The 13,499-nt window shown below is 55.4% G+C and overlaps 6 protein-coding genes across 6 annotated transcripts; 3 read left to right on the forward strand and 3 right to left on the reverse strand.

The window, feature by feature from the left end:
- Positions 1-529: 529 nt before the first annotated feature.
- On the forward strand, positions 530-1,921 carry PG985_015107 (uncharacterized protein; the record flags this gene model as incomplete). Its single annotated transcript, XM_066834873.1, has 1 exon — positions 530-1,921. The coding sequence occupies one exon, from the start codon at positions 530-532 to the stop codon at positions 1,919-1,921; it is 1,392 nt and encodes a 463-aa protein (XP_066677483.1).
- A 1,599-nt stretch (positions 1,922-3,520) lies between these two features.
- PG985_015108 (uncharacterized protein) lies at positions 3,521-4,687 on the reverse strand (the record flags this gene model as incomplete). Its single annotated transcript, XM_066834874.1, has 2 exons — positions 3,521-3,922; positions 4,001-4,687. 2 exons carry the CDS (start codon positions 4,685-4,687, stop codon positions 3,521-3,523), a joined length of 1,089 nt encoding a protein of 362 aa, XP_066677484.1.
- Positions 4,688-5,555: 868 nt separating this feature from the next.
- Positions 5,556-7,648, forward strand: PG985_015109 (uncharacterized protein; the record flags this gene model as incomplete). The annotated part of the gene is made up of 5 exons (XM_066834875.1): positions 5,556-5,618; positions 5,669-5,840; positions 5,902-6,171; positions 6,230-6,347; positions 6,445-7,648. 5 exons carry the CDS (start codon positions 5,556-5,558, stop codon positions 7,646-7,648), a joined length of 1,827 nt encoding a protein of 608 aa, XP_066677485.1.
- Positions 7,649-8,061: 413 nt separating this feature from the next.
- Positions 8,062-9,480, reverse strand: PG985_015110 (uncharacterized protein; the record flags this gene model as incomplete). Its single annotated transcript, XM_066834876.1, has 2 exons — positions 8,062-9,134; positions 9,213-9,480. The coding sequence occupies 2 exons, from the start codon at positions 9,478-9,480 to the stop codon at positions 8,062-8,064; spliced, it is 1,341 nt and encodes a 446-aa protein (XP_066677486.1).
- Positions 9,481-10,673: 1,193 nt separating this feature from the next.
- PG985_015111 (uncharacterized protein) lies at positions 10,674-12,014 on the forward strand (the record flags this gene model as incomplete). The annotated part of the gene is made up of 5 exons (XM_066834877.1): positions 10,674-10,841; positions 10,918-11,047; positions 11,109-11,505; positions 11,563-11,630; positions 11,692-12,014. 5 exons carry the CDS (start codon positions 10,674-10,676, stop codon positions 12,012-12,014), a joined length of 1,086 nt encoding a protein of 361 aa, XP_066677487.1.
- A 525-nt stretch (positions 12,015-12,539) lies between these two features.
- PG985_015112 (uncharacterized protein) lies at positions 12,540-12,746 on the reverse strand (the record flags this gene model as incomplete). The annotated part of the gene is made up of 1 exon (XM_066834878.1): positions 12,540-12,746. One exon carries the CDS (start codon positions 12,744-12,746, stop codon positions 12,540-12,542), a length of 207 nt encoding a protein of 68 aa, XP_066677488.1.
- Between the last annotated feature and the right edge of the window lie 753 nt (positions 12,747-13,499).

Consider the following 13,499-nt stretch of genomic DNA (forward strand, 5'->3'; position numbering starts at 1 on the left):
CTCCATGTCGGGCAGTGAAGCGACCAAAGCCTTTAATCTTGTCCTACACCGATGCCCCGGATTGCCCGACCAAGGTCAATTGGCCCGACGATGATTTGCAACGAGCTACCAGCCGCTCGGTACGTTTAGGCAGCGTCTTACGCCTAGTGTATCTGCCGCGCTAGAGACCAGTGGATTTCACGTCAGCCCTGCAATCTCAACCGGGTCACAGTAAGACCCGGGGGTCGATTGCGCCGCCGTTGCAGCCATTTCACAGCGAGGCAAGCTGGTGCAACTTGTATGATTGTGTTTAGTATTGATTCATCTGAGTAATATACGTTTTAGTAAGAACCTCACCGAATTGAACCGCATTTGTGTTGTTATTTAGCTGGAGAGCCTGACAATTGGGAGTATTGCGATACCACATTACCCCGCCATGACAGGGGCCTGATTCCGGGGCTGACAGCCCCCGTTCAATGTTCTTCTGGGCATGAATGTTTGTTGAAGTTTTCTCCAAATCCCAACCCCGTATGGTCAAACATTGAACTAAATGGCGGTCAGTCATTTTTTCATCTTGTCTTTCTGCATTGGAGTCGTCTTTGCAGCCAGCATTCCCGACCCGGACAAAGTAGAGGTCCCCGCAGATGATGATGGCGAGCAGCAGGAGCTGGCATGGCAATCCGCTTTTTGGGCTGTCGTCTCCATAGCCCTGGGCGCCGCAACCCAACCCTCGGGAAGCATCCTGGGCATGCCCCGGGAGTGGGGATTCGCTCTGAAATGCTCGCCCATGATGTGCATTTTCAATACCCTTGAGGTCCTACTGTGCATCATAATTGAACGGCAGGATTCTGGCTGGCGATTGGCCTTTCGATCCACCAAATATACCGACGCACCCAACCCCAGACGCCTAGAGGCAACGGTCGGTCAGCACGCGACCAGAAGCCTGGAAACGAACACCCCTCTCAGACTGGCATCGTTCATCCTCGGCCCGCTGCTGCAGGCGGTCAAGCTATTCGCATGTTCGGGGATTCTGTGCACCAAGCTATTGGCCGGGTGCTACTTGGCGAGCTTCCTGAGCGACGAGCTGGCTCTGAACTTCATTTGGCTTTCGGGGGATGAAAGCCACCACCAAGAGACACCTTTCAGTCTCGTCGCTTCCGTTTCTTCCCTACTCGGATACTCAAGAAGCCAGGAAGATGAAGCCGTTGCTACCACGAGCTCAGCAGCGACTTCGGAGTCACCTGACCTGCTACGGGCTCCGGCCAAGCTAGCTGTCGATCTTAGTATCACAGCCATATCTTGGTTCATTAGCAGCCTGATCTTTGTCTTTCTGTCCGCAAAGCCAGATTGGGAACATTGGATCAGCATCATATGCATACTTATCCTGGCACCCATCTACGGTATTTTCGTTGTGGTCAAGCAGGTTTTGCGAGACGGCTTTACCCTGCGTGTCGCCAAGGAGCTCTCGGTCAAATGCGTGGTATACAGTACTGTCTTGGACATGTGCAACAAAGCCCTCGCGGAGGGCCAAGGCATTGTTTCGACGGAATCCTCCACTCGGCGTCTGTACGGTGCTGGCATTCCGTATCGAGCATGGCATGCACAAGTCGTCGGCACCTTGTTCATAGCGGTTGGCATTGGCATGGCCGGACTCAGATATCTGGACGCTTGGAGTGCTTCCCATCTCAAGCCGTCACCGACCGAGCCAGCGCCTCGGGTGTTATATCCTAGTATTGCATATGCAGTGGCTGCAGATATACTGCGTGATCTGTTAGACTATGAGATATGGAGTTCTGCTAGACCAGCACCTCACAGGTTATGGGGCACTTTATTCCTAGGGGTATGGTGTCTGTTACATTTTCTTACTGCGCTGCTGTTCTATTACTTGATATTCGACCCCAGCCGAACAGTCAAGCCAGGATGGACCGAGGTACTGGGCTAGGTCAAGACCGTGGCATTGGGTACTTCCACCTAACCCGTTGCTAACAACGCTCGATGCCGTATTTCTTACGGGCACGGCACGGCAGTCTTGATTGGACGCCACTTTGGATCGTAGTAATACGCCGCCATCGGAATATCTGAACTCCCGTTTCGGGCCATGAATATTAACATACGTGGGCATTACCCCGCAATGCCATAACCCAGTCTTCTCATTGCCACTGTTGATCTGACTTCCTTCATATTTAATACCCATCAACGTTCTGTCAATATATCAAGCTTGGAAACCTATCGAAAATGACTCCAGTCATGTCCATCGTTCGCTTCTTAGGTATATTGCTTTGCATCGCAGTGGCCTTCGCAGCCAATCTTCCTAACGGATCCGAACAGGACGCCCCAAATGAGGGTGGGGAGATGACCTGGCAAACAGCCTTTTGGGGCCTTATTGGAATAGCCTTAGGGGCAATAACCGAACCATCGGGAAGCATTCTTGGAATGCCTCCGGAATGGGGATACGCCTTGAAGTGCTCTCCTATGATGTGCTTATTCAATGCCGTTGAGGCGCTAGCAAGCATTCAGATAGAACGGGATGATGCCCGGCGGCTGAGAGTCCGATCGACCAAGTACAGTGTCCCCGGACGCCGTCTTCCTGGTCGCAGTCAAATGAGAAGCCGCAAGCCTCCTAGCGACGGAGGTGCAGCGCAACTCGGGAGTCACACGGTCCTCAGAGTTGTGTCTTTCGTCGTCGGCCCACTCCTACAAGCCATCAAGCTATTCGCGTGCTCTGGTGACGGAGTCTACCTGTTCTCGAAACTTTGTGCGGCCTTCTACTTGGCGAGCTTTATATACGACGAGCTTGTATTAAAAACTCACTTGGCTTACAGGGACTGGCGGTCATAACTCAGTCGGCCCAAGTCTTGTGGCTTCTGTGTATTCTTTCTTATGGCACGGGAGTGAGCAACCAGGAGGATTCGCTCTCATACCCCGGTCATCAACAATGAACTTGCTCAGTACATACTTGGTCGATTCTGCCGATGTCTTTATATCTATAAGTGTCTGGCAGATCTCTTTGACTTTGGAGTACATCATTCTGACTGTGATTTTGGAGACGGAGACAATGGGGGTTTGGACGTATTAATATATGCTGTGTATCCTCATTTCTGCGACTCCAACAATGGGCTTTCTCTGGGGCGGTATTAATTTCGTAACTCTCTGGTGTGACACCAATCTCGACCCATTACAAGGAGGCACATATTGGAGATGGTATTCGGCTACGTCCAAGCCTCACGGGCTCTGGCGTCACTTCCCCGGGGTATGGTGCCTGTTTCAGTTTCTTGTCCTGATGTTCCTTCATTATCTTTGTTTCGACCCCAGTCGATCTTGGAAGCCGGCATGGACCGATGTGTTAGGGTAGTGGTACAAGTCGGTTGTGAAATGACATATACCGGCATCTCACTTGTCATTACTGTCGACGTCAGCTTTTACCTCAGTGGTCATCTGTAAAGGGTCGGTACGGTTCCACCTGCTTTTGGGACTAGAATTGAAATTCGCCGACGTTAATAATGTAGATACTACTTATGTAATATACTACTTATATAGCATCTCATCTGCTCAACAAAGGAATCTCCTCCAACCCCACCTGCCTCCCCGCCAACCCATAGTGCTCCAACCTCCGATGCTTCCCAAAGTCGAACACCCGCCCCCGCGGCTCCCGGCACAGCGCCAGGTCGATGGTCGCCGCCACCAGCTCGTCCCGGTCCTTCGTCTTGGCTTCCGCCACGACGCGGCCCAAGGGGTCGATAATCATGGTCCCGCCGATGAGGCACTGCCCGTCCTCGTCGCCGCACTTGGCCACGTGCAGCGACCAGAGCCCGTTCTGGTAGCTGCCGGCCTGGCACGAGAGCCGGTGGTGGAACGAGGCAAGGGACTCTTGCTCCTCGGGGGTGCCCTGGTACTGCGGGGCCCAGGTCGTGGTGTTGTAGCCTTCGATGACGAGCTCGGCGCCCTGGGTTGGGGTATGGGTTAGTTCCGTTCGCGAGCGAGCGCTTGGACTGGCTGGGTTGGGTTGGTGTCTTCAACTTACCTGTAGTCCATACGGTCGCCAGGCCTCAGGCCATCGCCTGTCGTTGCAGATCAGCATGCCCAGAATGGGGTCGCCTTTCCCGACAGTGTCTTTCGGATCTACGCCCGACTCCACATCCTCCGTTTTCAGCGCCCCCTCCACCAGGCCCGGCGCCCGGAAGGCCTGGAACCCCAGGTCGCCCGGCGTGAAATAGCGTTTCTCCAGCTGCTGAAACGCCTTGGGGTCCTCCAGGGGCTCCTTGGTGCCCGGGAGATGCACCTTGCGATACTTGGCGATAGCCTTGCCGGCGGCCACCGAGTAGTAGATTGTCGTGTTGTAGTCCGTCGTCGTCTGCTTACCGTCGTCGCTAGCTGTGGTCCAGCGCTCAGCGAAGCCCAAGTAGAAGTCGATGCCCAGCTGGTTGGCCTTGTCGACAAGCGGCTTCGCGTGCGGCGTCGCGAGGACGGCGTAGGGGTCCGCGGGCGACGTGGGCTCGAAGTACCCGGCAATCTGCTCCGGATCCGTCATGTAGTGCGCCGGGAAGAAGGTGGTCAGGGCCAGCTCCGGGTACGCGAGCAGGCGCACGCCGGCTTCGGCGGCCTGGTCCATGAGCTTCAGCATGCGGTCGAGGATCTGGGCCCGGGTGTCGTGGAGCTGGTTGCCGCCCATTTGGGCGGCGGCTACCGTCAACACTCTTGTTGCATCCATTGCGACTGTGCTCACGCGTATGCAAGAACACAAGAACCTTCCTAAGACGGTTTCCAGGCCGAGATGAAGCGCTTGCCGCCTCTGTTGCTGTTATCGTCCACGGAAAGGGATCCCCACTCTTGGGGGATTGTTTTCTTCTGTCAGCTAGTTCAAGCTTTTCGGGAGATACCACCACTTTAAGTATAAGCTAGAAGCTTCAGTGGCGTGTTTCCAGAATTTCACGAGCTGATGTTTCGAGTTCTTGAGATTCTTTAGGCGTTTGTCTCGACGAGACTGGCGAATCGTATCACTGGACCCCGGTTGATCTGAATAATGTCCGCTTTCGCTGCTGAATCGGTCGTCGTCTGATGGAGAATCAAACTGGGCGGGTGTGGCATTGGCCGCGCACGTTTTCGTCCAGTCTTCGGGGGGCTCGAGCCGGCGCGCGTCAAATTTGGGTGAGTGTGGTGCTGTTCGCGCTCGTGCCTCGACGCTCCGGACGAAGGCTGTCTCTAATTCAACGTCCCTACGGGAATAGTGACGTTGACGAGGTCCTGGAAGTATCGAGGGTATCGTGAAGCATCGAGGAAATTGACTGATAACTGAGTAGCGGAGTCGGATGAAACACTTATAAAAAGACCGAAGAAGCTAGAACCTGGTTGAGAAAGGAAAGCGTTCCGTTGGGACGTGTCGGGTTGGGGAGCCGAAACCCCCATGCGGGAGTAGAGATAAAGATTATGCGGGGAACCTCGGGGGTCTCCGATCGCCTCTCCTCCATACCTGTTGATAACCAACCACATTGGCTACTCCAACTCCTTGTCGGACCCTATCTTGCTTGACTAACAGCCAATTTCACACTTGCTCGAGTCTCGTGAGGAAGAGTTTGGCAATGGAGAACGGCAAAAAGTCCAGTGGTTCCGATTTAGACCTTATTGTCCGCAATGGGCGTATAGTGAGTGGCTTTCTGACCAACAAGAGCTTGATGCACTCTAATACGTGTAGGTCACTGCCTCCGAGGTCCTCGCACTGGGTGCTGAGCTGGGAGTCAAGGATGGCAAGATCCATTGCATAGGACAAGGACTGGAGGCCGGCCCAGAGACGGAGGTGGTTGATGCACAGGGCGCATACATCACGCCAGGGTCAGGCAATTCCCCCGAGCCCTCAGCATCAAGTCGTATACTCTAACATCATGATCGTATGCAGAGGAGTGGACTCGCATGTACACATCCAGCAAGACAACACGCCCACCGGTGATACATGGGAAACCGGCAGTCGCTCCGCCATCGCCGGAGGCAACACGACGATTATAGCCTTCGCCACTCAGAAGCGCCAGGAGCCTGGCATCTGGCCGGCGCTGGAAGCGTACCATGCCAAGGCCACCGGGAACTCATACTGCGATTATGGGTTCCATCTCATTCTGACCAACCCCAATGAGACTGTGCTAGAAAAGGAACTGCCGAGTCTCTTGGACGCGGGGGTCTCCAGTGTCAAGCTGTACATGACATGTAAGGCTCCTGATTCCCAAAAGCCATGGACAAGGGGCTGATCATACTGGATTGGCAGACGAACCGATGAAGCTCGGCGATAGTGACCTCTTCAACATCATGATGAAGACGCGCAGTCTGGGCATCACGACCATGATCCACGCGGAGAACACCGACATCATCGAGCAGATCACCAAGTAAGTCGGTCGTCCCCCTGCACGCCAAGAAAGCTCTCTCGATTCCGCGTTATCATGGGGCTGATGTTTGGTGTTCTTCTCTTCCTACGTTTCCCAGACGACTAGCCAACCGCGGCAACACGGGCACCTTCTTCCACAGCGTCGCCCGCCCCCAGATCGCCGAGTCCGAGGCCACGTACCGCGCCATCAGCCTGGCCGAGGTGACGGACACGCCGATCCTGCTCGTGCACATGTCGGCGCCCGCCGCCGTGCAGCACGTGCGCGAGGCCCAGGCCCGCCTCCTGCCCGTCCACGCCGAGACGTGCCCGCACTACCTCTACCTGCTGAGCGAGCGGCTGCGGTCGGGGCCGGAGGACTTTGAGGGGGCCAAGGGTAAGCGGGTTCTCCTATGTGCATTGCATTGGCGTTGCCGACCACGCATTCTTCGAGAGTGTCGCTTGGGGGATGGACTAGCCGTTCGTTCGAGAAGTGGCCTCGACCCCTTTCTGAGACAGCCTGTCGACTCCAACAGGAATGATGCTAACGTTCGAGCTTCGGCAGGAATCTGCGCCCCACCCCTTCGCCACGACGCCCGGGACCTCGAGGCCATCTGGATGGGGCTCGCAGCGGGCACCTTCACCGTCGTGTCCTCGGACCACGCGCCCGCCACCTTCGACCACGCCTGCGGCAAGATGAGCGGGCTAGTGGTGACGGACGGAAACGATGGGAACGGCAAAGCGCGGCATGGCGATTTCCGCCACGTGCCCAATGGCCTGCCGGGCATCGAGACCAGGCTCCCGCTGCTGTACGACCGGACCTTCGACTCGACTCGCCCGGGTGGCGGGGTCGGGGACGATGACAAGATCCGGATCCCGTTGACCCGGTTCGTGGAGCTGACGTCTACCAACCCCGCCAAGCTGTACGGGCTGGCCGGGCGCAAGGGGAGTCTCCTGCCGGGGCACGACGCGGATATCGTCATCTGGTACCCCGAGGAGCCGCCGCTGGTGGCCGTCTCTGAAGCCGACGGACCACTCAGCTCTGGCAGCGCAAACGCCGCGAAGCTAAACAACAAGGTGACCATTACGAACAGCATGCTGCACCACCGGATCGACTACACCCCGTTCGAGGGCATCGAGGTCCGGAACTGGCCGCGCTGGGTGTTCTTGCGGGGCAAGCGGGTGTGGGATCGAGACGGTGGGCAGGTCATTGGAGGGAAAGGGGATGGGGTGTTTTTGAAGAGGGGAAAGTCTAACATCCTCACGGGGCAGATGGGGAGGACTGGTGTGGGTATGATGAAAGGGGAGCAGTCGTATTGGATGTGATTATGAAACGGACATGCTGCAGTATGGTAGCTAATTGCATCGACATTCGGGTGGTGTGACATAGTATCGCCGCAATAGCCTTCATATCCCAGCCACTTCAACCAGAGTTTCCCCAGCCGGGAAAGTGGATTGCGTTGCCAAATTGGCGTCTTCGGTACTTAACCTAATAGAGCTTATTGTCGACCCCTTGCATGCGCAGGTAGTAAGTTCATAGGACAAAACCACTCTAAAGCAAGCCAAAAGGCTGCCGTGGCTCAGCGTGGAGTTCAAAAGGCAGGGCAAAGCAGCCTGCTGAGGCAAAGGCGTAAAGCATGAACGGTTTAGCGTTTCACGATGTGGGAGGCTGGGTGCCTTATGTCTTTCCAACTGGACACCCGAAACAGTAAACAATACGAGAAGTTTGTGTTCCATTTCTATCCAAGTCCAGAACCAGCTGGCGACAGAAGAGCACTTCGAGTCTGTCCCCATCCTACTGTCCCTGCCTCCCTCAGCGGCCCCACGGGCTTCTCAACCCTCTTCACATAGATCCCCTCGCGCACCTCCCCCTCCACCCCGCCCAGCGCCCCCGTGGTGCAGAACCCCAACATCCGCTTCGCCCGCCCCGACAGCTTCGCCTCGACCTCGGGCCGCAGCGACAAGAAGTTGTTCTCCTGCTGCCGCACAAACGACCGCATAAAAAACATCATGACCACCGGCCTCTCCCCCTCCTCTGCCCGATTCGGCCCCGTCGCGTGCCACAGCCGACTCTCAAACACCAGCGCCGACCCCGCCGGCGCCGCGGCCGCGACGGTCCCGTCGAGGTCGAACAGGTCCCCGGGCGCCACCTGCCCCCGGTGCGACCCGGGGAACACGCGCGTCCCCCCGTTGCGGTCCGTCACGTCCGTCAGGTACCGCATGACGTTCAGCCCGTACGCCAGCCCGCGCTGCGGCGGCTGGATGGCGACCTGGTCCGTGTGCAGCTGCATCGGCACGTTGCCGGGCCGGGCGATGTTGGCCGTGTAGCTGGTGAGGACGGCGTGCTCACCGAGGAACCAGGGCACGACCGCGTCCAGCAGCGGGTGGTTCAGGAAGTCGACGAACTCGTCGCCCTTGTTGATGAGGGTCCAGACGCGCTGGTTGGGGGCGTGGGGACCCCCGTCGCGCGCCGCGATGCCGGCGCGCAGCTCGCCGTCGGCTTGTTGCCGGAGGGCGTCGCGGAGGATGGCGGTTTGGGAGGGGGTTAGGGCGTTGGCGACGAGGCCGTAGCCGAACTCTTCGATGTCGCGTTTGACCTGCTCCATGTCCTCGGTCGGCTGCGGGACGCGCATGCCGGGCTGGTATGGTCGCGGTGGCGTGGGAGGGTCTGGCGTCAGCAGGTCGGCAAACTTGATGGCGACCGGGATCTTGCCCTGCGGCATCGAGGCTTCGTGGAAGAAGGCGTCCTTGAACAAGCCGTACCGAGGCTCGAGCTTGCCCTCGTAGAACTGGATGATGTACTCGGGCTTGACTTCACGAGAGAATTAGGTGGTCAATGCGATGCATCAAGGTCGGCAGGTGAGTTAGTCGGTTGATTGGTCGTACTTACTGGTCACTTTCGTGTCGGGCTCTTCTTCGACACGATCCAGGAGCTTGGCATCGTCTGATCGGGCATCGATGACGAGAAGTGGTTTATCGTTGCCCAAGTTGACTGTCAGGAGAGCTTTCAAGTTGCCGAGCAGGGGAAGCTTCTCTTTGACGATGGCCACGGCACGGTTGTAAGCGAGGTCGGCCTTCGATGCGCCATTGTCGCCGATTTTGTTGGAAGCAAAGTCCAATCCTTTGGTGAAGGTTGGGCCGGGTGGGAGTTCAGCCATTTTGGGCCGGAGTGACAAAACAAGAAGTGTCGATGATAATTGCGATGAACCAGCAGCAGGGTGGTATGTGGAAATCGATTGGTAGATCAGTGTAACCCTATATCGTCTGGAGCAAAAGGGCAGTGGCTACTTATGCCGACCCGAACCAAACGCCTGGGCTGTTCGCTTACAGAGCATACTGTGATCATGCAATGGTGACACCCCTTTTAGAAGGTGCTGACGCCGTGCTGCCGGGCCACAGCGAATCAGCTCGCAGGCATGGCCAGGTCCCGTTGCAGGCTTGCATTAGTTGATACGATATACCACAACGGCCCGAGCGGGGAAGCCTGCCTAGACTCGTTTAGTGGCCCGGTCTAGCCTCGACGGAAACAGCCACTGAAGAGGAAGTCGACAGGTAGTATTTTCGGTAGCATTCAGCGGGCGAGATCCGGTTCTTGACCCCGGCCCCCTGTCTCACCCGAATATTGGGGAGCGACAGCCGTTATATAGGGAGGGCATAAGTGGCGCTTTCCGCAACACGAGGCGCCAGCCACAGAAAACGTCGATACGAGCCTGACTGGCTGTTTCTCTCTGATTGCCTTCCGAAGCCCAACTCAGCTTTGCTTATTCATCTGGGATTCCAGTGTCGGTTTCAGAGCACTGTGTCAACTAGAGGACCAGTCGCATCTGAGATTAAACTTTTCTTCGACAGACCCCAGGAAGCTGAGACCAGGAAGACAGGGGTTCAATCCAGTCTTCCATTTCTGTCATATATCAACGGGGAAATGGCCGAAGAGAGCGAGAGCGTGCCGTTCGTCAACTCCCGCTTCTTGTAACTTATCCGACAAACCAAAGTTTCCGAGAACCGAGAATTATCATCCAACATCAAAGAAAAAGCAAATGCTGCCCGGTAATATCAGCCGGGATCGAAACCCCCTGGATGATGCCAATTAATTGTGACCAGTCAACTGCGAGATGTTTCTCCGTCCATGTCAGGAGGTTTTTCGAAAGGGTGCAACCTCAGAACCTGCACTCGTTCTCAGCTCTGGACTCCTGATCTCTTTCCTGACTGAGAACCAACTTAGGATATATAGAAATCGGTTATCCATATTCATTCTCTCGGCAGAACATGCATGCCTTTCTCCCCACTTTAGCCCTCATTTCTACAGTCTGCTCAGTCCTCTACCACCAGTTCCCACATTGACATTCACACCATGGCACCACTACCAGTCATTGAGCCCACTGAGGTGCTGGCAGCTGCCACGCTAGTGGTCACCATCATCCTTGGGATCATGTCGATCATCACTGTGGCCTTGCGGGTCTATGTACGGAGTACCAACAAGGCGTTGGGCTTGGACGACTATCTGATGGCAATCGGACTCGTAAGTGTACACCAAGAGGCATAGACATGCCATGCGACCCAGGCGACTGACTGTTTCTATTTCCTCGCCGATACAGTTGTTCTTCATTGCCTGCTGCACATTCACCTGCATGGACGTCTACTCCGGCTTGGGTCAACGCGACGCTGCCTTCACAGACGGACAGTCCAAGGATGACAGCTATACCCTGACCGTCAATGCAGCCAAATGTGAGTGCGACCCTCCCACTTCTATATGTGTTCTCAGGCATCGCGACTGACACGACCTCAGGGCTGGTCTTCTTCCAAATCACCTACGCCTGGAGCCTCCCCTTCATCAAGTCCAGCATCTGCTGGGCCCTGCTGCGCATCACCACGTCGCGCAAGTACGTCTACTCGCTCTGGGCCGTCATGGTCTTCAGCGTCGGCATCACCTTCGTGGGTTTTGTCGCCGTCATGCTCAACTGCACGCCCTTCGCCGCCAGCTGGGACCCGTCGCTCCGGGCCCCTATCGGTACCGGGCACTGCGATACCTCGGGTCGGATCAGCCATATTAGTTACGTCATCTCGGCCATCTCGGTCATCACGGACTGGGCCTGTGCCATCATCCCGGCCTTTGTTATTCATGGGCTCAAGATGAGCAAGAATCTGAAGATTACTTTGATGTGCATCTTGGCTCTTGGTGCGCTGTGAGTTCACCTTGACAATATTCTCCTATTATCATTATACTCATGTGCACAACACAGGGCGAGCATCTCAACTATCGTACGACTTCCTTACCTGCAGTTCTACAACGTACCAACCGACTACTACTGTAAGCCATAGCACCTCCTCCCCTTCAGACAGAGCCAAGCACTAATAACCCTACCCCCTAGACAACGTCTGCAACATTGTCATCTGGTCCATCGTCGAATGCGGCGTCGGCATCATCGCCGGCTCCCTCCCGTCGCTGCGGCCGCTCCTGAAGGGCATCTCCATCTTCGGGTCCAAGAAGTCGTACGCCTACCGGTCCGGCAGCAACGACACGCCCAACCAGGTCAAGATGCAGAACCTCGCCAACCCCGGCACCCGCCCCGTCACCGTATACCACGGCGACCGGCCTGACTCGCGGTGGGAGCGCATCGACGACAACTCCAGTCAGCAGCATATCATTATGAAGGATGTACAGGTGGATGTTGAGTACGGGACTGCTAAGTGATGCTGCGCAATGGAGCATGGGATCACTGGACTACCAGATTTGTTTCTAGCAAGTTATGAACCTCTTTACTCATACACTGATGTCAAAACCTTTTCGAGATTCATGTTGGGCATGTTCTGGTTACAGCAGTGCTCCTTATAAAAGCAGTGTGATTCTGTTTCATGTTAGTTTTCCATTAGATATTACTGTATCAAATTGACCGTGTGTGTATGTTTTATGTCTCCATGGGAGCTTATTGAGATCAGTGATGAATTCCTGTTGTATAGATATCAATAGCTAAAACCAAGCAAATTCCTTCCAAAAAGCTATTGTCAAATCAACCAAGTCGATGTCCCTTGAAACTCCAACGCCTCTGGAAGCTCAAACGTCGTTAGCCCTTTCGACATGCACCGCCGATACCCAAGCGAAAGCGGGCTCATGTCCGGCAAGCTTCGCCCAACCTGGCCTCCGACCTGGGTGCTATATTCATCTAAGTCAGCCCTGAAGTTGCCTGAGACGACGAAATACTCACCTGCCGTGGGTGAGCTAGGCCTTGGAGCTTTTGCCTTTCTTGTCACCCGTTCGATGAGAGTTGGCGCTATCCCCTTTCTTCTTGCCGTGTTTCTTGCTTGTACCGGATGACTTGGCTGTCTCGTCGAGTTCCTCGTTCATCTTGTTGTGGTCAATGTTGGTGGTCGTGACCCAGGCACCCACGCCAAGGAGCAACGCGTCTTGGCTCGGGTTGGTAGCCATGTTGACTGCCGTCAATTCTACTTTAGTTTCGTGAAGAGCCGGTTATGAGATGGATGCGTGCTTGTTATGGACGGCCTGGCGTTTAGCGGCCAGGAGAACCTGGGGTTAAGATGTCTCTCCCAGCTCCGTTTTTACAAGACACGCGTATTTTATGTTCGCAACTATCCGGGCGTTTTTGAGCACCTCGACATCGGTTTCCGAAGAAACATTGTGTTGTATGCTATGAACTATGCCCTCGATTCCCAATGTCCTTGTTAGTACCGATCGATGTGAGGTGTGGTCATACCACGGTTCCCGCTGCGGGGATAATTCCCATACAGCAGACCAGCTAACTGGCCGCAGGCGTTCGGCTGCTCAGTGGGTTTTATTTGGGCATTGGGAATTGGGAATTGGGGAGAATCTAGAAACAAGATGCATGCGTACCTAATTATGTAATACAGGCAAGGGATGAAGTCCTACCTAAATGATTTGGAATGGTGGGTGGGGATTCCGGCTTACATACTCGGTTCTCTGGCCAATCAAAGGCCTTCGAGATTGGGAATTTGAGCAAGCGGCCTATCAAAGACACTCGCTTTTGGGAATCCGACCCACCCACCGTCATATGTCCTTGAATTCAGGCACAAACTCCTTACGCTGCCTGATAAAAATCAATTGCCCCTCGTCATCATGGGCACATCGAATATCTCAGTTCTTAAGTCCCAGAACCATGGCCTGTAATGAGCATACCTCCATGTGTGCTCGTCTATATTGTTC

The sequence above is a fragment of the Apiospora marii genome (assembly GCF_038362585.1).
Source record: "Apiospora marii strain CBS 49790 chromosome Unknown utg000012l_segment0_segment0, whole genome shotgun sequence".
In the NCBI taxonomy this organism is placed as follows: Eukaryota; Fungi; Ascomycota; class Sordariomycetes; order Amphisphaeriales; family Apiosporaceae; genus Apiospora; species Apiospora marii.